The following is a 26,088-nucleotide window of genomic DNA, read 5'->3' on the forward strand; positions in this document are numbered from 1 at the left end:
CAGACTCAAGAAACTGCGTAGGGTGCTGTTAGTACATGGTCCAACCGCTCCCTCCACACCCATCCCCACCTAGGTCCTCCCGGGAAGATAACCGTCTCTGATAAAGACAGCCTGGAGTAGGGCTGTGTGAACACACAGCTGGGCGTGACTGCCAGCCCACCACTTACTAGCTGTATATTGAGCAAGTCACTTACTTCATCTCTCCAAGCCTTGGTTTCCTCATCTGTAAACAGAGATAATGTCTGTGCCTATCTCTAGCCTTCTGAGCAGGCAATGAGGTAATGCATAGAATGAATGGCACAGAGCCCAGTACACAAGCATTCAATAAATGTCGGCCATTGTTACTGAAAAAGGTCTACGTTCCCTTTACAGTGTGGACACCAGACTAGCCGAGGGGACCTGAGAATAAAGACAGCCTCACCATTTATTTTCCCCCACAAAAATTTCTTAGATTTGATTATGAATTTGTATTTTTCATAGGAGAAATTCACACACATTGTAACTGATTCTCACAGCAACACCTGAAGAGTAGGGAAGGCAGGTATATAAAGCACCCCCCTTTCTTAAGAGTCACCCATTCAAATTTTATTACAGAAACCGTGTGCGTTTTCCTGTCTCTTGACTTGTTTGTGAGCTTCTTCAGGACAGGGATAAACTGTACTCCAGTGCTTGGAAAGGCGCTGTACACAGAGGCACCCTTAAGGCAGAACACTCAACGGGAGTTCACTAATTCCACGCACTACTCTAACGATCAGGTCTCCAGCTCCAACCGAAATTGTTTGTTGGTTTTCAATGCAGGTTGGAATCTTAGCAAACAGACTGCACTGTGAATTCCCAACGGGGAAGGAGGAACAAAGAGAGAAGACCCCAAGTCAAGGGCTGAATCACTGAGTGACCTGTGCCTCACTTTCCTCTTCTAAAAACCACGGAGCAGAAGAGCTGCTCCTTATCAAACAAAGAGGGAGCAAGGAGCCGTGACAAAATTTATGTCTGCAGATGAACTCAGAGGAAAATGAGGTACGAAAGGCCATTCAGAATCGCCGATGACAACAATGGCTGAACTGTGAATCTGGGCCCACGCCCCCATCCGACTCCCAGCCCACTGGTGGCACAGACACACACAGGCAGCTGGCTCCAGAGCCCCTGCCCAGCAGGTCACTGCTCTCGTGCCCCTGCCTCCCTCCAGCCCTCTCTACCTTCCCAAAAAGCCATCTGAATTTACAACCCTGATAAAGATAGTAGCCTGTGGTTCTACGGCCAGGAACTCCCAGCCAAGCTGGGCTACAGTAAAACCCACTATTCAACGAGTATCCCTTTTAAAAATTGCTTCCTTGTGTTTCAAGTAAAAAATAACCTCCCATCTGAAAATTGAAGTCACATATATTTACAGAGGAAAAAGATTTGTCTTTTCTTTTTATTTAAGGTGGGTTGGGGATTGGGAAGCACTGAGAGCTGGGAAGTAGTTCTTGGACCAAAATTACTTTTCGCGTAAAATTTCTTCAGTTTAGAAGGCCAAGCTTGCACATTAATCTGGTATGTAAATTTCTGAGGCCCTGCCTCTATTTGCTCAGAGAATTATTAACTGCCTGGCTTCTAGAAAAGCATTACTCACATGGTATCACTGTGAGCAAAGGCCTACTCGCAGTTAAAAAGTCACATTCATTTTACAGCCACACAGGATAAACTTTGGCTACCACACCTGGAAGAATGGACCTGTTTCATGGGGTTGCTATGTAGCTAGATTACATTAGTGTAACCCTTAAACTTTGTCCTGGTCCAAGTACTCTTTGCCTTACCCCACTCAAAGGAAAAAGAGAAAACCCAAAAAAACAGAAGAGACAACCTGATGCCTAATTAATTTCCAGGGAAATGTTTCTGTCGCTCCAAGTACTTTAGTCCCCTGTAGGCTTCCCTCTCCCCGCTTCCCCACCGAAAAGTCAATTCCCCAGCACCCTGCAGAGTACAGGGGCTATATAAGGGAGGTCAGTCCCTAGTGTCCTATTCAAATTTCATTTTATCAAAAAAGTAGACACACCCAGTTAAGCCCTTCCTGAAGTTACAGTTTAGCCACATCATACAGCCAAATTCATTACCATGTGATTCATTCTTTCAGTCAACACATCATTTATTATGTGGCTGCTGAGGCCACCTCTTTTCTCAGGAGAGAAGAGGCAACAGGGAGGAAGATCAACTAACTCACTTTAAAACAAATACATATGCGTTACTGCCTACATTATTTTACTCATTCGTTCATTCCTTTATTTATGAAACATTTATTTATGCACCAAGCACTCGGAAGGAATACAGGGATGAACAAACACACACATACTGTCCTCCATACACAGTAATAGTAATAGGCATTTGCATATATAACTAGGGTGACCCACCGTCCAGCCTGTCTGGGACCCAGGGAGATTCCCCGGACATGGACCATCCAATGCTAAAACTGGGAAAGTCTCTGGCAAACCAGGATTAGCTGGTCACCCTAGTAAAACAATATACTAAATTATACTACTCGACCACCCCAAGGACTACTAATTCTTCCCAGTTTTAAACAGATGAAGACATGGGGCTTATGTGAATCCACCGCCCATGCATTTCTGAAGTCAGATAAAAATGTCCCAGCACTGAACATGCTCTCCAACAGCCCTCAGCAGCCCTCCTCACCACCATCACCACTGCTGCCACCAGGTTCTGAGCACTTCCCCCCACGGCTCCCCACCCACCTGGCTCCGGCTACCCCACCCACTTGCTACCACAGACTGTGCAGCTGGGATTTCATCTGCTTGACAGTTGTTAGCAGATAATGCGTATCTCCCTCTACCACTGCAAGGCTGAATTTTTTTATAGCAAGTCGTTTAAACCTCTGTAGGAATAAATGTCTCCTTCAATAGAAATCAGAGCACTGTTTTCAAGCACCAGAAACCCACTTTGCACTAGACTTGTATTCACTTCTCAACTACTACACATTCAAGCTAACCATCTATAGAAACTTACTGGCATTTAACGGTTCAAAAAGACAAAGCTGACTTTCAAAGACTCCATATAGCTTTACACTTTAAAATAAACTTCCACAGTTTCCCTTAAAGAAAAAAAAACTAATACAAAATGCTAACGCCACGTTCCAAGATATAACCACCATTTGCATGTCAGTATTACCAAAATAATATCTATGGTTTATATAAGGATTTCATCTCTCTCTCTCTCTCTCTCTCTCTCTCTCTCTCTCTCTCCCCCCCCCTCCCTCCCCCCCCCCCTCGTGCAGCTAGTCAGTGTTTAAAGAGATATCTCTCACTCCAAAATTCCATCACAACTGCACTCTCAGTGGAGGGGTGGGGGGTAAAATTCACCCAAATAATGACACAGTCGGGTCATTTCCTTGCCACCAGAGAAGAACAGAGCCTCCAAACTTTCTGTTTTGTTCATTCCTCATGAATAAAGTATGCCTCAGTGATCCTCAAATTAACTTTCTACTTACATCATTTCAGCGTTAAAAAGGGACTTTAAGGCCAGATCTTTCACAAGGCCTTTGTGAAACCAAATATACGCCAGCCTGTGTCTCCGTTCCACTGTGATTACTGGATTTGCTACTTAGATGTCCTGTGCCTCTCCAAAACAAGGTTGGGAGAGAGAGCAAGGCTAAGAAAGGCCTTTCAAAAGCAAACACAGTAGAGGCATTCAACAATCCATGGGGGCGCCGTTAATATTAGTTTGCCTGCATAGTTCTGACCAAGTGCTGGGTGCTCTGGCTTCAGCAGTCACTGCTCCAGAGGCTTTTTATGAACTTGGGAGAGGCACCACCGTTGTGACCTTCAGTCTACATCAAACACCACCCTACTCAAGTGACTGCAGTCAACCTGGTATACTTTCTAAAAGAGAACACAAAAGGGGGTGTGTTTCAGTTGGGTGCATTTTCAGGCAAACTAACCACACTTCTAACATACTGAAGGAAACCACACCCAGACAGGTTTCAGGGGTGGAGGTGGGGGTTGAGACACTCAACTCAAGTTCAAAAGACTCACCCCTGCTGGGCCTTGCTTTGTCATTTAACCAAGACCTGTAATGTACCAGGTACCGTGTACCACTATGTACCAGGTACCATGCCAAACACAGTTTACATGAAGAGTCTCACTTATTCATACAACAATCTTACTGCATAGAACTTGTATTCCCCTCATCCCATAGATGAGGAAAAACGTTCCGATGAGTAATAAATTGCCCTGATTTTGAAAGCAATTTGGCAATACCATGTTTCTCCCCCACCCCTTTTCTTTCTTCTTCTAAGGGGCAAAAACTTTCAGCCAGTAAGTTTCAGCAGGTGCTTTCCCCCTACCTCATCAATACCCAGTAATTTTAAAGCTTCACCTGCAGACTCACAGGATATGAGCACTTACTAAATAACAGATATGTAATGTATTTCAAATCCACCTTTAACATCAAAGCTTGAAGGCGCTGCTCGCTGAATTTGATATATGTGAAACTGAAGTCTAACCCACTGCAAGAACAGCAACATTCATTTAACACAGCATCATTTTACTAAGATGGAAAGGGGGGGGGGTACTTTTGCTTTAAAAAAAATAGCTTAAATGTATGTAAAAGGTTGAAATCATAAAGGAGGTACGGACTTAACAATCCTCTACTTCCCAGGACACCATGGTGAAATTCTGAAACAATTTAGAAAAAAATTGGTTCAGAGTATTCCTGTAATTCTCCATTAATGCCAAATAGGCAAAAGAAAAGAAACTGTGTTTTTTTAACCTCACAAATTTCTAGAACTGCAGGATTAGCAAGTAGGAAAATCCCAGCCAAATTCTACAAAGACTTACAAAGCTAGGAATTAACCAACCATGATTTAAAGCCTTGTAATCTCCAAGGGCAATACTAAACTTTCTTTAATTAACTACTATACATTTGGACACAAGATTATTTTTATAGTTAGTTAAAATGACCCAGTTTACTTAAAAGAAAATAAAAACCCACAAAACTCCTACCTTTAATACAGACTTTAGATAAAACATAAATTTAAACCTCAGAAAGGTCGTAACCTTTCTGGGACTATTTCCCTCTCTCTGCTCACAGGGGTAGGGGAGGCAAGTAGAGATAGTTTCCAAGGCAGCACTTCTTAAACTTGAATGTGCATACAAACCACTTGGGGATCTGGTGGAAATGAGGTTCTGACTCAGTAGGTCTGGAGTGGACCTGAGATTCTGCATATCTAACAAACTCCCAGGTCGTCTACAAACCGCACTGAGGAACAAGCTTCTGCGGTAAGTACCTTGCAGTTAGTTCAAAATTCCAGGACGCTGCCTCGTTGTTTCTAAGTGTCTCACTCTGCAAATGCAACAAGCCTCCTAATTGGTCTCCTGCCTCCTCTCTTGGTCACTACTCTCCAAAACAAGCATCCAACTCAGGAGTCAGACCACCTATTCTTTTTTTAAAAAAACAGTCAGAACAAGGCACTCTCCTATATAAAATCCTTCAGTAGCTTCCCACTACCTGACTTACTTCCAAATTCCTAAACCTGATTATTCTTCAGCACTTGTCAGTTATCCTCCTACCAGCCCTTGCTTGCTCTGCATTCTAAACTCAGGCCACCCCGAATATGCTCGATTTCCCAAATCCCTCGCCTCCTGGTCGCCTAGCTTGAGTCCCTCACAGGGAACAAGTTTATTTCTGTACTTTCTTCTCATCATCAGTCAACTCAGCCAAAATCTCCAACATAGATGAAACACATTTCCTAGCCAGAAGACAGTTGCTCATCAAAAAGCAGGTAATCAATACATAGCTGTTAATAAACAAATAGAATAAACATTTAAAAAGCAAGCCCCCCCCCTCTCTTCTTCTTCTTTTTTTAACCCAACACACACACCAGAAGTTCACAGCATGGTGTAAGCAGTGTCTTGAGCCCCACGCAATCAGTCACCAAACAAGATGAGGAGACATGGCGGTGGGGCCTTGCCCTGAAGCCCTAGAGGAGTGGGATCAGTGAAGCTAGGGCAGTGCCAAGAGGGCAAGCCCTCTCTTTTTAAAAATCAGTTTTATTATTTTATTTCTTAGGATTCTTCTTGCTCTAAAGCAGCCTAGATTAGTGACCAACTACTGAGCTTTAAATGGCAAGCCCTTTGCACCCATGAAATGGTTTAACTGTCAAATTTGTAATTAAGTCAATCCAGCAAAGAATACTAAAGTTAAAAAAAAAAAAAGTTTGCAATGTCCCTAACATTTATTGCCCATCATTAGTTTTTCACAGCTACGACCTGAGAGTTAATAACTTGTCAGGCTAGAGGGGAAAATGGCACTGAGATCTAAAAATGGCTGTGATCTACCTGGCTTATTCTGATAACGAGCACAAGAGTCATTCCCGTACAAACAAGCGTATGGCTGGTGCACCTGTCATCAAATTGAACACCTGAAGCACTGTCACTATTCATGTCATTTGCCAAGAGAGGGAAACAAACCCTGAAGTCCATATTTGAACTGTTGTGCAAATACTGGAGTTCTCAAAGTTCATCTATAGGTTGAAGTTTTCTTTAAAAGAAATGATTATGGAAACAATAACCATACTTTATATTTTTAATAGCACGTGGACATTTTCAAGGAAACTTCACATAGATTCTGGCATTTGCTGTTCCATACAACCCTAGAAGGTAAATCTGACAGGTATTCAGATAAGGAAAGCAGCCCAGAGCTTCAGATATCCAGGAGAGGGCCAAAGCCAGGCGCCACCTGCCTCCCTTCCAGAGGCCAAGTGGCTGGGATTTTTGTTTTTAAGGTTAAATCCAACAGAATTTGTATTAAGAATCGAAATGGAATTAAACCAGCGCCTTGCTGAACTGTCCTCTGAACATATACATACTATTATCTTTATCTTTCCAAAACTTACACCTCTTTCTAGATCGGTCTTCACACCAACTCGGTGGGGGAACTGGGACACATAACTGACCCCATCTGGCAGACGAGAGCTTCCCTGCTTTAGCAAGATGGAGTCCATTCCTGACTGCTTCCATGCCTTTTCCACTATTAGACAGTTTTGTTCTAAAATACCCTTTTTTACAACTCTTCATTCCTCAGTAAGAAATCAGATATAGTGCTTGCTCCTACGTGGGAGCAATTCAGGCATTCTGTTCCTCCCCAGCCCCCCGCCACAACCATCAATTGCAAAGACTGTACAAATGATCCAATTAGGGAATAATTCTCAAACTTTAGTGTGTATCAGAGACACCAGGCAGGCTAGTTAGAAACACCTATTGCTGGGCCCTCCCTACCCCCCGTTTCTGATTCAGTAGGTCGGAAGTAGGGCCTGAGAATCTAGATTTCTAGCAAGTTCCCAGGCCATGCTGATACGGCTGGTCTGGAGACCTCATCTGGAGAACCACTGCAGTCAAGCAGTCCATAATATTCGCTTTGTTTATTTACTCTTTAACAAAGACTTAGTGACTGCTATGCTATCCGTAAGATCAGTTATGTCATACTTTTGTCTTTATGCTCCCAGACTTTGTTGAATGTAGGGAAACAGAGGCAAAAACTCCAACTATCACCAAAACCAGTTAGTGAAAATCACAGAATGACCAAGTGCTTAAATCTTAAAGGAAGGGAATCCACGCAGGGCTTCGGACCTCCCCTCCTTCTGGGAATACTCAGAATGAAATGGCATCTGAACTAAACCTCAAAAGAATGATCCTGACACAAGAAATAGTTCCTGGTGGAAGAAACCAGAACAGTGTCTCAAGGCCGGAAAAAGGCAGGTAGGTTTAGGGAATCACAAGTACTGTCAATTAGGGAGTAGCAGCAGCTGGAGATGGGAAGGCTGGCTGGAGTCAAATCCCAAAACTTTTGGCAGGGAGGAGAGCTCTTATCAGGGCCTGGCTTTGGGGAGGCTGGGCAGCTGGCATGGGGAGGCTTTAGAAAATCACGGAACGAGACTGAAACAAGGAACAGACCCCTTCCCAGGCCCAAGGCAGGGAACACAGTTATCCAGAAAGCTTCCTCAGCAGTCAGCAAGTTTATAGCCCCAGTATTTCACGACCCTCTAAAATGTGCTATCTTTTCCTCAGAGGGAGTTACTGATCACCCTCCTCTTCTTCCTAGCTGGTCTCCAAGAGTCCTTCTAACAATTAATTGTCCCAGTCAAACACTGGATTTAAGCTGAAAGAATCGGTGTTCCGTGGCTGTCAGTGGTCCTAGCCCACCAAAAACTGAGAGCACCACATGTGCGGAAATCTGAGCGGTTCTGAGTTCATTAATTTTCCATGCCACCAGAATGAACTCATGATCTAGGTAAGGGGTGTCGTGGCTCATATTTAACTCACGCTCTGTGGTCCTACAGGAAGATCATCAACTTTAGAGTCAGAAAACGTAGATTCTGCAGAAGTAGCTTCATACTGGTAGCTCATAATCCAATGATCTCTTTATCTATAAAAAGTTTAAGAGAATATCTACCCAACAGGATTATTATTAGTGCTAAGGAAATGTACATTTATTTAGAACCTACTAAGTACTATTAGGTTGGTTGGTGCAAAAGTAATTGCAGTTTTTGCAATTATCAACCTTTTAAACCCCAATTACTTTTGCACCAACCTAATAGATCCCATGGCTGGGCACTTTAAATAATCTTATTTAGTTAATTAAGCAAAATGATACATACTAAATGCTATACACATTAATAATAATTACTATTATTACCTCATTCAAAAAGGATTCTGTTCACAAATCTGTTAGGAATTTCTAAATTTTGAGCTGAAACTCTGGTAAAGTGGTAAAAGGAGGGTTTGGTTTTTTGTTTTTAAATTGGTGACTTCGCCTTATCTCATAAGGTTATCTGGGCTTAGAAAAACTATGGTACCACAGGACTGGCAGGTATCCAGACCAAAAAGCCAACCTTTAATGCTTTCATTAAACCCAAAAATGTTCTTATAAATCTTGTTCCCTCCAAACAAAAACAGGAATATCACTTGTCACCAACAATTTTCACTGTCTTAACTGGAAAAATCTGAAGGATATTACTTTATATTTAAGAACTTAAGTTTTCTTCATGACAAACAGAAGTAAACCCAGGTTTCAGAAATGAAGCAAGACAAACATGTAGGTGACTTAACTGGAAAGTTCTTAAAAACGGAAGAATAAATGTTCTTCATGATCTGCAGGTATAGTATAAACCCAGCAATATTCTTTCCCTAACAGTTAAGAAATAGGGTGAGGAGGAGGAGGGAGAGGAGGAGAGGAGAAACTCAACAAGGCAACTCTGAGATGGCACGTCACAAATTTGAGAGCGCTTACACATTCCCATGACCCAAAACCCTTCAGTTTCCCTGTGTCCCAATGAAGACAGACTATTCCATAACTCTTCCTGGATAGTGGGATAAATTCATTGAGTCAGAACAAAGATAAAGCACATTCTCCATAAATACCAGGTTCTGGATGTCGGTGTTAGGCTGCAAAGAAGGCAGTACAAGTTCATTTTGATGCTTTTCAACTAACTCAATTAGTTCCTGTCTTCATTACAACCCCACTGCCAGAGCCAATAGAATCAGTGCTGGGGCAGAGGGTGGGGGTGAGGGGGGAAGCAGGTAGGCAGGAAAAGCAAATCAGGTTAACCTGAGCATTTCACAATGTTACCCTGTCGTTTTCTTTTTTTTTGCAGAAATATTAGTATTAATATCTAGAAGTCGGGGTAGAGAAAGTTATAGAACAACAATGTGCAGCCTGAGCCCATCAATGCCTGTGACCCTGCACAAGTTACTTGATTCTGTCTTCTCATCTTTAAAATCTCAGAGGTATGTTCTGAAAACCGGGTAAGATACCATACATAAAGCTCCTACTAACACGTCTGGTACGTGGTAAGCACTCAGTGAGATCTTTTTTCCCCACCAACCCCAACGGAAGAGACAAGGAGATTTATGGAGTAAGTAGAATGTGAACATAGTCTTAAAAAGTCGTAGGAAGGATTTCTATATGTGAAATGGAATGGTGGGACATTTGAGGCAGGAGGTAGATTATCCAGGGCTGGGTTTTATGAAGAGCTGCAGGCCTGCCTACCTGGACGATTTGATCGGAATGTAAGAGCTGGAATAGGAAGTATGTGGGGTGGGACCATTTGGGGGAGGGTCCTGAATGTCAAGCTAAGGAGTCTGGAATTTAATTTACACAACAGGCACAAGTAATCGTTTCTCAGTAGCAGAGTGGCAGGAATATTTTCTTATAAGGAGTGAAACTGGAGAACAGGTATTATGAACCTCTCTGTTTCTACAAACACATTCTTCTAAATATGTGAGGCAGAGTTTTGCTGTGTTTCACTATTCCTCTTTTACTTAAAAAAGAAAAACAAAACAACTACTCCAACCCTTTAAGATACGTGAACAGGATGAGGAAGGTGGTAACTTAATTTTGCAGGTGAAATTTTTCAGAGAGAGAGAGCAAGCACTGGGTGTGTCTGCGAGGTGTGTGTGCTGGGTGTTGGTGGTTCATGTTTGAAGCCATCAAAAGTAGAAGGTCCTGTCTCTTCTCTTAGGCTTGGAGCATTAGTGCGATAAACATCACTCTACATCTCAGTCCCTTAAATCACCAATGTTTTGTTTCTAATCACACTTACTTACCCATAAATCTCTAGAAACTACTTCATCTAAAGAGACGCGACTCATTTTAGTATCTTAGTTTAGTTCCCTTAGCTAGAACATCAAATCTCATCCCATGGTCCCGCCTGAAATTTTTAGGATCCAGTGTGAAAATATTTGAAACCAGCAAAAATGCAGAAATATCTCCCACGAAATCACAGTACTCTCAGACATAGGGTAGATAGATGCTAAATAAGTTCATATAAGAGGTATTTTAAAAAATTAATAGACTCAGAGAAGCAGTTTGCCAATATTGGGTTACAAGTGCTAGGAAGGAGAATACCTGGAAGAGAAAAAAGGCAGCTTTGTAGGCATGTACAAAATTAAATCAGCAGATAAGACTTTGTATGTTATCAAAGATGTGGATGATTGGAAGAAGTACAAATACTAAACAAAATACCAAAGCGGGAATGGAAAGTGGGGAAGGGAAACGGTTTTATCAAAAATTCTCCTAAAATTGCTTAAAATGCAATCAGCTCCATTTGTTACTAAGGTCGAACCCAAATGTTTGTAATTCTCCTGGGATTCACCCTACTTTGAAAGTTAATCCACTCTTTCTCAGTTCCTCAACATGGGTGGTTTTCTGTTATAGAAATACCAACACGAAACTTGTGCAACTTCTAAACCACAATATTTAGAAATAAGAAAGTTATTTGGAACTAAATTAGAAGACACACCAAAAAAAAGGTCACCACACAAAAATGTGAAGCCCACCCCTTTTGAAGGGATTTCCTTGAGAAACAGTTATGAGGTAAAAATATCAGGAGCACATGGTGATTTTTTTTTTTAATTTAAATTTTACTTTGTCCAGGGAGGACAGTTTAAGACATTTCCTGTGTGTAAGCTCCACCCTTTTCAGTGAGCAGTTTTACAACCATCCTCAAACCTTTCAGAATAACAGCCTTTTGTTATGGATGGGCCTATGGGTACACTCCTCCCCACACCTTCTTATATTTTCTCCCTGGTTTTCCATTTCTTCTGACTCCCCCATGGGTGCTTTCTCCTTGGTATATGACACAATGAAATAGGGAGCCTGGGCCATGCGAAGAAGAGGTGCATCCTGAATTCTCAGAACCTGAAACTGTGGGGCTTTTAACATAAGACCCAAAAGATAAGGAACACGCTCCCCTTCCTCTATTTCTCACTTGCATATTTCCCCCACCAGCTCTGGCCGGTCAAGTTTCCAAAGAAGCAAATTCCACCTTCGTAGAACTCAAGAGGAATGAACCAAAGACACAAAATCATTCCCTGGAGGGGATGGAGCTTCCTCTTAGCTAACTGCCCAAGGAATGCAGCTCAGCCTAGCAAATGTTTAAAATCACGTCCTGGTCTGTCTCTTGTTTTCCAGAAAAGTGTCATTACTGTCAGCTATTTCACAAGATAAATAAACCTATGAATGAAAAATATCCTCCCCCCTTCCCAATGAAAACATTCTAGGACTGAGCTGCTTCCTTCCTTCCTCCTCCTCCACGCAGGAACCACATTTGTGGCACCAAGAAGAGTTAAAATAAGAAACATACACAGTCTGAGAAGGCTACTTTTTCACAGCACTAGAGTCATTCCCAGCCTACTACTTGATTCTACGGGCTTTTAATCGGAAGTTCTGTTTTCAGTTATGAGTCCTTTTTCATATAGCTCTGAGACACCGCGGGCCAGGCCTGCTGGCTGGGCAGGGGCAGCCAAGGGCTTCAGGGGCCAACCCAGCTGCAGGCTTCAGGCCCATCACCTCACACACTGCTGTGCACAGCACCCTGCTCTTCATAAAATATGTGCACTAAAATACTGCATTCATTCAATTATTTGAGACTAATATAGACTCCAAGAGACCTGTAATTGATCCAACTAATCCAACCCACATTATTGAAATGACAATAACTGGTTTTCATTATAAATTACATAGCCCACTAAAATGCTGCGGAGGCTCTCCCCCAACACAATACATCAAAAGAGTTAAAATTAACCTTTAGAATCAAAACTGTAATTTACTCAAGGCTTAGGAACAAAAAGACCACTCCCTCCTCCCCTCTGCCATTGTTCCACAGAACTGGGTGTAGAGCAGTGCACTTTACACCTTTAGGCTTCCCCAGGAGGTGAGAGGCTGGGGGCGGGGAGGCACAGGTCACGGGGAATCAAACACTCGCATACTAATAGGTCCACGAACATTGATCTACTGAGATGCAAAGATACCTAAAAGGACAGAAAATGTGTATGTGGTGGGTAGCAGCAGACAACCAAAAGAGCCAAAAGGATACTGGAGAGCCAGAGGGACTCCAAATGGTGGCTTTTCTTAAGTAGAGTAACAAACTGTCTCTAAGCAGTGAATGGGGTGCTCCCAGCCAACCAGAGGCTGTGAGGCCAGGCTTGCGGCCGCCCGTCTTTATTAGGGTCACCTACCGTATGGCCCGAATAGAGCCTCAGAACCCCCGTTGGGACTGCCCCAGGGCAGGCCTAGCCTTTAGGAGAGGGACTTACCTTGTAGCTGCTTGAATCTCCCTTCCAGCTGGTTGTAGTTGTAAGGCACCTGCCCCGTGTAAGCCGGCGACAGCGGCCCGGAGATGCTAGACGTCCTCTGCAATTCCATTATGCCCGGCGTAACGCCCTGGCGGGCTGCACGGTGGAAATCCCGCTCCGGCCCCCTCCTACCCCCATCCAACACGCAGCAGCTTCCGCACGGCTTGGCTCCCGGCCCCTGAGAGAAGGGCTGGACCTTAGGCGAGCCCCATTCCGGTCTGAAAGTCCAGCAGGGTGATCAGATAGGAAGTTGGCTGCAGGACAGTCCACCTCAGCCCGGCCAGGAGTTACCACTTAAGCACCTAATTCCTTGTTGCTTTCCTTCCTTTTGTGGCCCTTGGCTAGAAGCTTGAAATAAATTACCAAGGAAGGGCGCGGGAGGATCGAGGGAAGGAGGCGCAATTCCAACTTAAAATTTTTTTTAAATATAGCCAATCTTAAGCATGGCAGGGTCGCCGAGCCTGGGAGCTCGCGGGAGCAGCGCACACACCTCCTCCCGGCCGCCGGTTTGTAATTTAATCAGGAGCCACTCGCCGTGAGCTGGGCGGTGATGTCACCTGATTAGCATAACAGCATTGTAGAGGAAACGCAGGCTGTACCACAAGGAGGGGCGCGGGGGAGGCCGCAGGCCAGCGGCCCCCCACCCACCAGCCGCCCCTCCGCCCGGAGCCTCCGACCTGGCCGGGCCCAGGACACGCCCGCCGCTGCGGTGGTACCTTCCCAAACAAAGCTGCTGGAATTACAATCTTTTGTTAAGAGCCTCACGTAACGGAAAAGTCTCCGATTACTATCACTTGAAAAGGAGGCGGCCGGGAGGGTAAGGAGTCCCGCAGGTCCCAGGCCCGGGGCGGCTCATCCACTATTTAGCGTCTGCGGAGATAATGCGACCACGCGGACCACGCACCTGGACGCGCAGGGCGTCCCTACTGCGCGGGCGCCAACCACCACGCGGCGGCAGCCCGAGCAGGCCACCGAGTAAAAGTAAAACAAAGTCACTCTGGACACTGCAGGGCCACAACGAGGGGAGGTGTGAGTTCAGGATCATGGAAGACTCTTCTCAACAGACTCCTGCTGCCATCACAAGATATTAAACTAGAGATTTTTCTGGGACAGCACTGGCTGGCCCTATGGTAGTAATTCGATGCAAGATTTATGGGAGCACCGATTGTGGAAGAAAAGTACACAGGTAAATACCTCAAGGATCCCTTACATGCGGGACTTTATGAACCAATGAGGAGATAAGAGGACAGAAATTACCCTCAAATATTACTTTGATTTGTAAAAAGAGACCTCTAAGCTTTTGGCTTCTTCAAATTTTTAAAACTCTCCTTCCTAGCTGCTTCTCCCACCAAGCTCAACCAAAAATAAAATCCTCTACACAGAAAATAAGAGTGATCAAATGTGTTCTTGGAAAATAATCGACCCTAGTTTATCCCCCACCCCCTTCCTCACTAACTACAGGCAGACAACTAATTACTAATTTGGTGTTTCCAGCATGGAGCCCTGCAGCTATACTCACTGAAGAAGGCAGTCGTTTCTGAGGGATTCCAATCTGCACGAAAAAGGTGGGCCTCCACCCCAGCTTTACTTTAGTCCTGGGGGCACTGGTAATTCAAGCAACTGCATCCTGTCCAGGGCTAGAGATAAAACAAACCTAGAGTCTAGCTAACTGCTCAACTCTGAACCCCCACTCCTTCTATCCACACCACTGGGTTTTTAATACATCCAAGTGTCAACCATTTAACTTTCTAAAGCCAGGCCCAGAATTCTAAGACATTTTTCATCACCCAAGATGTACAGCATTTTCTAAAGTCCTTTAATCACTGGTGCAATTCAGGAGGGCAGCAAAATGTGGGGTACTGGAAGAAAGCACTTAACTTGGATTCCCAAGACCTGAGTTTCTAGTGCTGGCCAAGCCCCTTAATCACCTACGACCTTAGAAGAAACCCTGGATTCTTTCTCAACCTCCACTGTCAGACAGGGATAATTAATACCTACCTCCTCAAGGTCACTGAGGGAATGATGTGAAAATGCCTTAATAATGCCTTACTATTCAAAATTAGTATATTTTTCAAAATGCACCCCTTCTTGCATTCTTTCCCCCTCACATATCACATCAAGGCTACAAAGACTAGAATGGAGAATTTTCTCAGTTACGATCTTCTTACCAGGCCCCCCTTCACTCTTAAATATACTGGTGAAGTGATAAGTCTCCGTATGTCCAGCTGTACGCACAGACAATGAGATCGCAAAGTGCTTGCTAATTTACCACGCTTTATTTCTAATCTTTAAGCCACTTAGTGAATAGAGGAGGGGTCGCCACTCTTAGAGGCTCCCTTTCAGCTTCCTCTGGTATGGAGAAGTAGGTGAAATAAGCTTTCTTATTAGCCAGGTTATATACAGTGTGATGGAGGTAGAGGCTGGGACTACTGTAGCCAAACTCAATCCTAAAGAGCATTCTCAGAACAAGCCAGGCGGAGTGAACACTTGCAAGTATTGGAAAGATAGGTTCTGAGGCTGTGTAAGGGTTTATAACCCTGCAGGAGCAGAAGGTGAGAAGAGGGAATCCATTTGGTGTGACAACACCAGGAAGAAAAGGACACAAGCCTCATGGGTCATGTGACCACCTCCCACTCAGCAGGGGAGAGGTGGTGAAGGAAGACTAGAGGCACTCGTTCTTTTATTCCATTCACTATTTACTGGACACCCACTGTGTGCAAGGCACACTGCCCAGTCCTTTGGAGGATTCCAAGATGATTGGAAGAGTTGCTGGCCAAAGGAAATGGGGCAAATATGCAAACAGTCCAATCCTAAAAGAGAATAAGGACTGGGGTGGGGGGGGGGAGTTCAGAGGACAAGGAGGTCACCTCTGCCTAGGAAGGCAGGCAGGATCAGCTCCAAGAGGGATGGCATTGGGCCAGACCTGAGATTCAGGTAGACTATCAACAGGCTGGAAGGAGGCAAAGTCGCCTCTCTGTGGGGGGCAAGCCGCACAGTAAAGGCACCAACCGGTCTGTCCCAGGAACAGCTCCAGCGAGTGCCACTGCTTGTCTGCAGCTTAAGGGACTGTCAGCCCTGAGAGGCAGGCTTGCAACTAAGCCTGCGGGAGCTGGGGACCTTCGCAGACTTTTGAGCCAGAGGAGGATGAGGGATGGGCTGGGCTCTAGGGATGATTAGCCTAGCAGTGGTAGGTTAGAATGGGTAGAAAGGAAAGAGCCTGAAGGCAGTAAGGTCACTTAGGGAGTTACTGCAATTGTCTAGTTCAAAAGGATGGGTCAGGGTGTGACAATATGAACAAAAAGGAATGGACTGTTGCAAGAGTTAATCCACAGGACTTTGGCAATAGACTATACGTGGGAGGTTCAAAGGCGAGGGCTAAAGATGACTGTTGGGCTTTTGGAGTGGCTGCGGGGGTGCAGAGGAGGATGGAACATTTTCTTCTTCAGATGTGCTGAATCTGAGTTACCTGCAACACCGTGGGGTGATGTATCCAGCAGCAGTCAAGGATGTGGCACTAGACTCAAGGCTCAAGACAGAGTCCTGTGCAAAGTGAGTGAGGGTTGTGACTGTAGTGGGCTTACCTCTAGGGAGGGAGGCAAGAGGCTAAGCACAGAGCTCTGGGGAAGGCCAGAGTCTGGGAGGAAGAAGAAACAGCAGTGGAGACACCAAAGGAGGTACAGAATGAAACCCAAGAGAGGAGAGAGCTACTCCAGCAATGCAAAAAGAACAAGGAACTGGAAGTCGGAGAAAAGAGAATCCAACGTGTGAAACAGGAGGTCAACAGCGTAATAAAAGCTGAAGCAAGGTTACAGGCAGTTAGAAGAACAAGAAGGTAAGAGGTGTGAAGAGGAAACCACTGGTTAGGAGCTATGGGATCAGCGGAAGGGGTTCTGGGGCACGGTCCAGGGGAGCACGTCTGTGCACAGGTTTCCGCCCTAAGGTGGCAAAAATAGGAAAAGGCCAGTGGGAAAATGGCTCAAAGGTATGGGTGGAGCACTTAGCAGTATACTTACCTTCAGAGGCAGGAGGGAAAGGACGGAGACTCCCTGGTGGGAAGAAAGCATTCAAAGGTGCTTGCCCAGCTCTAACTCAACAAACGAGAGGCCAGGGGTCCTACGCCCAGTTTTAGCTATAGTGATCTAAAAAGACTCCTAAATATACTGGTGCTTATGGCAGAAACATGTAGCATGTGATGTGAATAGGATGATTAAGGGGCCTGAGGCCGTTTTCAGAATGCTTAATAGTCAACCAAGCTTTCTGTAGAAATAGACCTGCAATTTTGGCCTATCCCCTCAATCTTTTCTAAGCTAAAAAAACCTACTCTCCCTCACCCACGCCAAGGATACTGACACATGTGACCAACTCTGATAAGTTGTCGTGCCTGCCTTCAAGTTGCATCGAGATTCCACGTTGTAATGAAAGACAGCCATAACTGACTGGCAGTCAGCAATGGGATGGAAGCAACTGCAGCCTGAGTTAACATGCATCTGCCATCCATGGGATGCCAGAAAGGTGCAACCACGTCCCTGCGGTTATGTGTGGACAGCACAAATTAGAAGTGCTGTGGTGTGGTGGCAACACCCAAGTCCAGAGCCAGGTACTCAGGCTCGCCCCAACTCGTGAGTGCCACCAAGAAGCTAAGTACATGCATTCATGGCTGACCTTGCCAAGGCCTGGCAATCCTCACCCATAAATCAAACAGATTGGGCTCTACTGTCATAAAAAATTCCTTCTGGTTCTAAATGTATTTATTAGTAATTTGGGTTCCCCCCTCTTGAAGACTACTTTAGTCCCAATTATCATCAGTGCCTACATAAACTGAATGGCCATAACAACACCACCACCACATTATTACAGCACGTTGTGGCTTACGATATGCTCTCACATCCGTTTTCTCAAGTGACTAACCCTGTAAGGTAGGTATTGTGTCCACTTTGCAGATAAGGAAACTGAGGTTCAGAGATACAGTGCTTTGCCCAGGGTCCTACAGCTGGTGAGTGGCAGAGTCCCACCTGGACCTCAGACAGACCAAGCCTAGTGCTATTTCTCCTGGGTACTCAGAGTATAATATCAGTTCACTCATGGTTTCTAAGCTTCTCAGAAACACCCTGAAACCTGGTAAGTGGTATGAAGATAAACCTAAAACCCAAGCAAGCCTCTGCACAAACCTCTACAACACTTAGTTTGGGTCAGGGTCAAGCACATTCTCTTCTATGTTCACACCCAAGTTCCTGCATTGAGGGCTCTCTCTTGTTGTGAATGGGCTTGGTTTGGTTTGATTTCTTTTCTCATACTTGGTGGACCAGTACACTAAGATTCTGTATGATTTAGCATGTAACATGTGAATGGGAACACTTAACGGGGTGAGATTAAGCCTCTGTTTCAAGAGGCTTCACGTAGTGTGGGAAGTGGGAGAAAAAAAAAGAGTGAAAGAATGCTTTCCTTGCATTACTGCAAACTTGAAAGGGTAAACTACAGGGTGTTCATTTCCTGAACATCTAAACATTAGCAAGATTGAAAATGTCTGGGAGAGGATGGCCTCATGCTAAAATATGATGGGATTTGTACACATTCAAGGACTTGAAAAACCAACCCGAGAGCTGGGAAAGAAGTGGTGGGAACAGGGAGGGACAGGAAACCAACAAGGTTTGACATATAAACTGTTTTGCCATATTCTCTGCCGCTCTCTACTGCCATTTCCAGATCCTGGCACTATCCTAGCAGCTATGATCAGTAGTCCTTAAACTCCTCATAGAAGAAATTTCAAAAACGAATTCTACCCCACCGTGGACCATCTCCTCACCAAGGAGGCTACCAGCTGGAGGGTGCTGCAGGTCTCACGTGGAATCACTGACCTCAGGCTGGGAACCAGAATGCAGTTTATTGCATCTTCTACCCCAGGCAAACCATATCCCTTTGGATTTCTGGGCAAGGACAGTTTGGAATGGCAGGACCAGTCCTGCACCTGGGAAGTACTCCCGAGCCCCATTCCCTTCTCTTTATGTCACCCCATTATGCACTGGGAAAGGCATATTCAAAATCATATTTTATGGACATAAAAGAAGTAACACCTCAGAGATAGCAACATAATACTCACTATAAAACAAGATATAAAGGGCGCATGTTTCTAGAAAGGCCAATGTTTGTTTGAGGTGGGGCTATCAGATTTGATTCTTCAGAACTTAAAATAACGAGAAGAAAAATTAAAAGGAAAGCTAAAGGTATGTTTCCATCTGCAGCAATTGCTATCTCTGTCCTTTGGAAGACATTATTTTTCTCTTTCTCTTTAAACACACAACATGTCATCTAGCTATATGGCTGAATCCGAAATACCAGGGGCAAATCTAGTTTCCATTCATATTCTTTTCCTGTTTCTTGTCTCAAATGGTCACAGCAGAACCAAATACAAAGCACCTGACATCTATGCTGAGGAGGAAAACGTCAAGTTATACTCAGTAACCAGCACCCAAGGTTCAGGGGAAGGAATGTATTTATTGAGACTTCTACCCCAGGCAAACCTTATCCCTGCATTCTTATTTGTCTGTTATCTACACATGCAAAGCTTCCCTGTGTGGGCAAAAGTATGCCCTAGTCCGGAGGCCCCACCTTTGGCAAACAGGTGTTGCTATGCCTGTGAATGTAACACTAGTCAGAGCCAAGACGGCTCCTCTGCTACAGGTAGAGTGGTTCAAAGGAAAAGAGCATCCGAGGAATGCAGCTGGGGCCAGGCCTGCTCTTGCCTGGATTTCTGGTTCTGCTTCCCACCTCTAACATGGAGGGAAAAGGCCAACGCACATAAGTGTTCAGAGCCATGGGGCCAGAGTTTTACAAGGGGGCAGGTGGGACAGTGAGAAGACATGGCTTCCTGGTAGCACAGCTCATGGGGAAAAAATAGGAAAAGAGGAAATATAAATCAATTCTTTATGAAAATAGGCCTTTGGACCCTGCCCTCGGGTATTCCATCCGTGTTACCTTTTCCAGGAACTTAACATAGACTGGTTGTAATGAGAAAGGTGAAAAGAGCAGGTTGCACAGGCACATGGAGAGGGAAGCAGACACAGGAAGGGAGTGTCATTATCCAGACACAGGCCCCACACCTCTCCATCCACAGAGAAGAAAAGTCAATCCATCCAACATGTTCTCAGCCCCACCAAGAGCACAGGCCATTGGAGAGACCCACGAGGTTGTAAGAAGTGATTTCTTCTCTACAGGCACTTTCGACCTAGTTGAGAAAATAGGACACACACCCATGCACGCACACACGCATGAACACAAAATCCCAAGATGTGGTAGCATGTAGCAAATGAGGTTAGTGCTAGAAACAGTTAGTTATAGTTTCAGTAAGTACCCTTCTGACTGGATCAACAGCAGCATTTCTCTACGTGGCTGAGAAAATGTTCTCTGTTGCTATGCCACACTAAAATCCTAATGAAATCCCTGCCAACATGTGCCACACTAACACGAGAGTATGGGTTATTCTACTTATTGACTGGCGGGAAGGGCTGTTATGTCTTGCTCTTTAAAACACAGGTCCCGATTACCTAGTTGCAATGCTACGGAACTACGTGTGCGGCCCTGGCATGTTAACACGCGAAATATTTTAAGAGTGCAGTCATTTTTTCCTCCTCAGCACCTGAGCTTCTGCCGATCTCTCGGTGAGATAGCACAGCCTCCTTCCCATAGGACTTTGCTAGGCAGCCACTCACTGGGCACAGGCCCTGAATAATTCATGGTCAGCCCGGTCACTCAGGAGCGCCAAGGCCCGCCAGCTGCCATTAAGTGGGAGGCAGGCTCCAGGCTTACTGTAAAAGAATTAAATACTATCTACTATGTCTCAGACCTTCCTTACAGAAACAGACACTCCTTCCCTCCGTTCCTTTTCTCCCAACTTGAAACCAGGAACTTTCCCTCTAGATCAGAGGAGGAGGGCAGGTCTCGAGCACACAGATGAGTGGGGAGAAGTGATGTCCTCATACAAGGGGACGGTTAGGACGTCATTCCCCCACTCAGGAAGAGCTGGCACTGTGCCTAACACAAGATAGATGTGTAGGACTGACTCAATAACTGTCAGTCCTTGTCCCCTCTTCCTACCTGTCCCTCTGCTCCAGCCAAACGGATCCGTGCTCCGCCACCTGTCATGGCCGTTTCCATCTCCCTGCCTCTGCTCTTGGTCTATCTAAAGTCCACCCACCTTTCAAGCCCTTTCAAAACTTCCCTGTTCCAGGAAGGCTTCCCAGATAATCCCAGCCAGGATGATGGCTCCTTCGCAGAAACCCTATATCATTCACCGTCAGCCCCCCTTGTCTGGCACTTCTCATGCCCTGCCTTAGAGTATTGCTTATCTCTTCCTCTGTACCAGTCTTATCTACCTAATTAAAATAATGGAAAGTGCACCAGTTACAGACTCAGGAGAAGTAAAAAAAATGGACTCCAGTCTCAGCTTTGGACACCGACTGGCCTTGTGACCCTGAGCCGGTCCTTTGGCCTCTCCAATGCTCTCCCTAAAAATCAACAGGGCTGAAATAGAGTCTCTACATCCTCTGGATATAATGTTCTTAGAAATATATCATTATCTGTTTTAGGGCAGAGGCCAGCCTTATATAACCCTCACTCCACACCACCTAACCCAGTATCTTCTAAGAAACAGTTATTCCAAAGCAAATTCGCCATTTCAGAAGCCTGAACAGAGCAAAAGCGCTGTGAGGGAGCTGGCACCACACGGTGAACTGCAGAGCCTAGCCTACTCCACTCCCCTTATGTAACACCCCCAGTCCATACCTTAGTCCTTCACAATGAGAAGATGACTTAGAACTCCTAGCAGGTATCAAGAAGGTCCTTTCACAATTCACCTACCTAAGCCAACCATCTCATTTATAGACAAGGAAAGAGGCACAGAGCAACGTGCCCAGTGACACAGAGTTAGTTACTGCATACCAGAAACTAGAAAGCAGGCTTTCTGAATTCCTGCTGCCTCTCTCGTTCCTAGGACAAATCTAAGGTCGAGGAAGCTGAGCACAAAGGAAGTGGCATGTATTTCTCCTGCTTCTCTGTCAGTGAAGTGGGCTCAGGGCTCAAAGTCCAAGAAAGCTCATCCTCACCTCCTCGTCCCCCTCACCTTCCAGCGTCCAATACCACGCTGGCGCAGACAGGCTTGTACTAAGTAGAAGATGACCCATATCTTTCCTTGTTCTTTGATGTCCCAACTTGTAGCACAGCAGAGAGAATGAGGACCCAGACTGTGGTACCCTGTTTCCCCAAAAATAAGACCCAGCCAGACAATCATTTCTAATGCATCTTTTGGAACAAAAATTAAAATAAGACCCGGTCTAATTTACTCTAATAAGACCAGGTCTTAGAATAGAATAGAATAGGTTTTTATATTAATTTTTGGGTTTTATATTAATTTTTGCTCCAAAAGACCATTAGGGTTGATTGTCCAGCTTTTGGGGAAACACGATATGTACTAGTAGTAGCTCAATCTCATCCTCCCAGCCTAGCGCAGAACCAAACACACAGTCAGCCCCAATAAACTCTGTTGTTCAAAGACACTTTCTCTCAGTTTTCTGCACTGGACTTTTCTTCACTATTCTTATGATGTTCTGAGGGAACAGTTTACTCAGGAGTCATTTTTTAAAAAACGTCTGACAAATGGGTTTATTCATTGTAACTGGAATTTTAATGACAGGTAAAGAATGAAGTGAGATCAGAGAAAGACTAATAAGCTTTTTTATAAAACCCGCCATGCTCACTTATAACCACCTCTCCACTCACCTTTTTATTACCATTTCTATCACCCTCTTAATTACCATCTACCAGGAAAAACATGCATTGTGAGTACGATGGTGATTTCTCTCCACTATCCCTTGTTTTAATGACATCATAAAAGCTGCAATAAAGGAAGGGGAGAAATTGGAACCCTTGTGCATTGTTGGTGGGGATGTAGAATGGTGCCACTGCTGTGAAAAACTGCTGTGATGGCTTTTCAAAAAATTAAAAATAGAATTACATTATGATCCAGCAATCCCACTTCTGGGTATATATCAGAAAGAACTGAAAGTAGAATCTCTAAGAGATATTTGCATACCCATGTTCACTGAAGTATTCTTCACAAGAGCCAAGAGGTAGCAGCAACCTCAATGTCCATTGATGAATGAACAGATAAAGAAAATGTGGTGTGTACACACAATGGAATATTATTCAGCCTTAGAAAAGGAGCAAATCCTTGGGGCGGCCGGTTAGCTCAGTTGGTTAGAGCGTGGTGCTCTTAACAACAAGGTTGCTGGTTCGATCCCCACATGGGCCACTATGAGCTGCACCCTCCACAACTATGTAGATTGAAACAATTAAGAATTAGAGCTGATGGGTCCTGGAAAAACACACTTAAAATAAATAAAAGTTAAAACAAAAAAGGGCAGGAAATCCTATCACATGCTGTAACATGGATGAAACTTGAAGACACTGTGCTAAGTCATTACGAGGACATTATGAAATAAGTCAGTCCCAAAAAGATGGGTACTGTATGTTTCTACGTATATGAGGTATTCAGCATAGTCAAACTCATAGAAACAGAAAGTAGAAGAGTGGATGCCAGGAGCTGAGGGAGGGGGAATTGGAGAGTTATTCAATGGATATAGTTTCAGTTTTGAAAGAAGAAAATGTTCCAGAGATCTGCTACACAACAATGTGAATATAGCTAACACTACTGATCTGTACACTTAACAATGGTTAAGATGGTATGTTTCATGCTATTTTTTTTTCACCATAATTAAACATTAAAAAAAAGAGAAAAGCTTCAGTAAAGATTCAAGCAGAATTCACTACTGAAGAAGGGCATGGGAAGAAACAGCAAACCCAAAGCCATGTGTTACATGTCTGTGACTCTGAAGTTCAAACTAAATGTTCTTAAATGCTACCAATCAAACACACTCAATCCTCCAAGTCCTCTCTTCAATCTCCAAGAAAAAAAGAAAAAAGAAAAAACTTTATGGGATTCCTGCCAACTCTCATCTTTACAACAAAAGGCCTGATAAATTGGTTGTTGACTCCAAACGGCCTCCAAGCCTCACATCTGTGTACAGCGCTACAAAGAAACCTCCCTTTACCACCGATTACCACTGGTGTCAGGCCTGATGATCTCTATGAGGCCAATCTTTACAAAATTGTTCAAGAACTTTATTTTTCAGTCACCATCTTTGAGATCGAGTCCCTGAAACACAAAAGTAATCAATTGGTAGCTTAGGACTCGTCAGTGGCAACACATCACAGTTAAGCAGACATGTACGCATTTACACAATTTGTGTGTGTGTGTGTGTGTGTGTGTGCATACGTGTGCATGTACAGGCCCACATCCACACAGGATCACCTTGGCTGATATTAAATAGACAAGTTTACCTTATTCCTAAGGTTTTGTGATACTCCATCATCAACTGTCCTGAAATATTTAGACTTGCCCACCCAGGTAAGAACACTGATATCCTGTCAACGTGGGCACATGCATAGTTTTCTATTACAGATAATTTTAGGGCAATGAGGGCTCATGAAACAACGGACTAAGTAAGGTTCTTACTGATTAAAACACTGTCCTTCTATTCTGCCGATTAAAGATTATGGCAAAAATCATTACACAGGAAAGGGGCCTGTAATTTGGAGTGGTTATAATCAAAGTCTTTTTAATACTCTCCTATAGCCTGCATTTCTGACTCATCAAACATAAAACGTTAACATGAAAAAAATCAACAAGAGACTGGGACTTGAGTTAGTCACAAGGCACACATTATTTCCTGGACAAGGACAAAGGTTGCTCTCTTCACTATCCCCACACACTGCTCGCGTCTCCCTGTGTACACAGAAACCACCAGGAAAAGAGGCCAAACTCACCCTGGTAACCACAGGAAGTCAGCCTACTAACTCCCCAGGAGCCCACACACAATTAGAGGCCTTAAGGCACCTTACTATCTAACCAGGCCACCCCCTTGTTTCTCAAGTGAGGAAACTGAGGCTGAGAGAGAGGAGGTGATTTCTCTCGTCTCAACTAGCCAAGCCCCCTGGCACCTAGATCTCTAGACAGCAGTAACAGTACGGACAACGGCCCCCTCTCTGAAGCCACTTTTGTAAACGCCATAAAAAAAGCTTTGTGACCTGAAAACCGTTTTCCCTAGATTTTAATGTCCACCTGCTGGCTCTTCTCTAACGGAAGAATAGTAGGCATGTGAAATGGAGTATCCAGCTCCTACTGTCATTGCATGGGGTCTGAGGACACCTTCACTCATTTGACTTCATTCTTCCGTAAATAAAACGGGCCCCTTTTCAAAATTCAAGTTGTTTGTACAACATACCTAGTCATAACCAGGTATATTTTATATCTCCGTATCTTATAATATCACCATATCTTTTTAGTGTACTATTTAACACAAATAAATGTTTGACCCTTTTTTTAACACATATAGGTCAATAGGCCTCCCTTTTTCAACTGGTCACACTTCTCTTGTGCTTGACCGTCAGAAACAAAAAGACAGAATACTATAAAATATCTGATTCTTACTCTCAGCTTTCCTATTACATACAGGTAGTGTTTGGCTCTAGAGGGAAATGTTTTAATACGCTCAATCACCACTGATGTCATCAAATGAGTATTCAGTCCTTAAAACAAATAAACAAACAAAAAGCTTTGCTCTGATTTCTGTTTCTCCAATAGTTATAATCTTCTAAGTTTACTCAAGGTATCTCAAAGTCGTTTAATTTTTTTATTAGTTTCAGGTGTACAAAGCAACGTAATAGTTAGATGTTTAAACCTCTCATAAAGTGATAAGCCCCCTCCCTCAACCTCTGACATCGTATATAGCTGTTACAATACCACTGACTATCTTCCCCATGCTCTACTCCACATCCCGTGACTATACACACCTATATATTTAGTTACAGTTGACATTCAGTATTATTCTACTTCAGCTTCAGGTGTCTAGCACAT

The 26,088-nt window shown here is 44.2% G+C and overlaps 1 protein-coding gene and 1 non-coding gene across 6 annotated transcripts in view; one reads left to right on the plus strand and one right to left on the minus strand.

Annotated features, from left to right (window-relative positions):
- SPTBN1 (spectrin beta, non-erythrocytic 1) overlaps positions 1 to 26,088 on the minus strand; it is a 181,897-nt gene that overhangs the window by 88,792 nt on the left and 67,017 nt on the right. The window contains exon 1 of one of the 5 annotated variants that reach the window (XM_033124643.1): positions 13,083 to 13,607. The exons of 3 other annotated variants lie outside the window; for them this stretch is intronic. In XM_033124643.1, coding sequence (XP_032980534.1) covers positions 13,083 to 13,191 — 109 coding nt within the window. In that variant the 5' untranslated portion in view covers positions 13,192 to 13,607. Of the gene's footprint in view, positions 1 to 13,082; positions 13,613 to 26,088 lie in introns of those variants that run through there. One more of the 5 variants, XM_033124644.1, reaches the window with a different exon arrangement.
- Positions 23,351 to 23,424, plus strand: TRNAK-CUU (transfer RNA lysine (anticodon CUU)). The gene has a single exon. It is a non-coding gene; the product is annotated as a tRNA-Lys (tRNA).

The sequence above is a fragment of the Rhinolophus ferrumequinum genome, chromosome 13 (genome assembly GCF_004115265.2).
Source record: "Rhinolophus ferrumequinum isolate MPI-CBG mRhiFer1 chromosome 13, mRhiFer1_v1.p, whole genome shotgun sequence".
NCBI lineage: Eukaryota > Metazoa > Chordata > Mammalia > Chiroptera > Rhinolophidae > Rhinolophus > Rhinolophus ferrumequinum.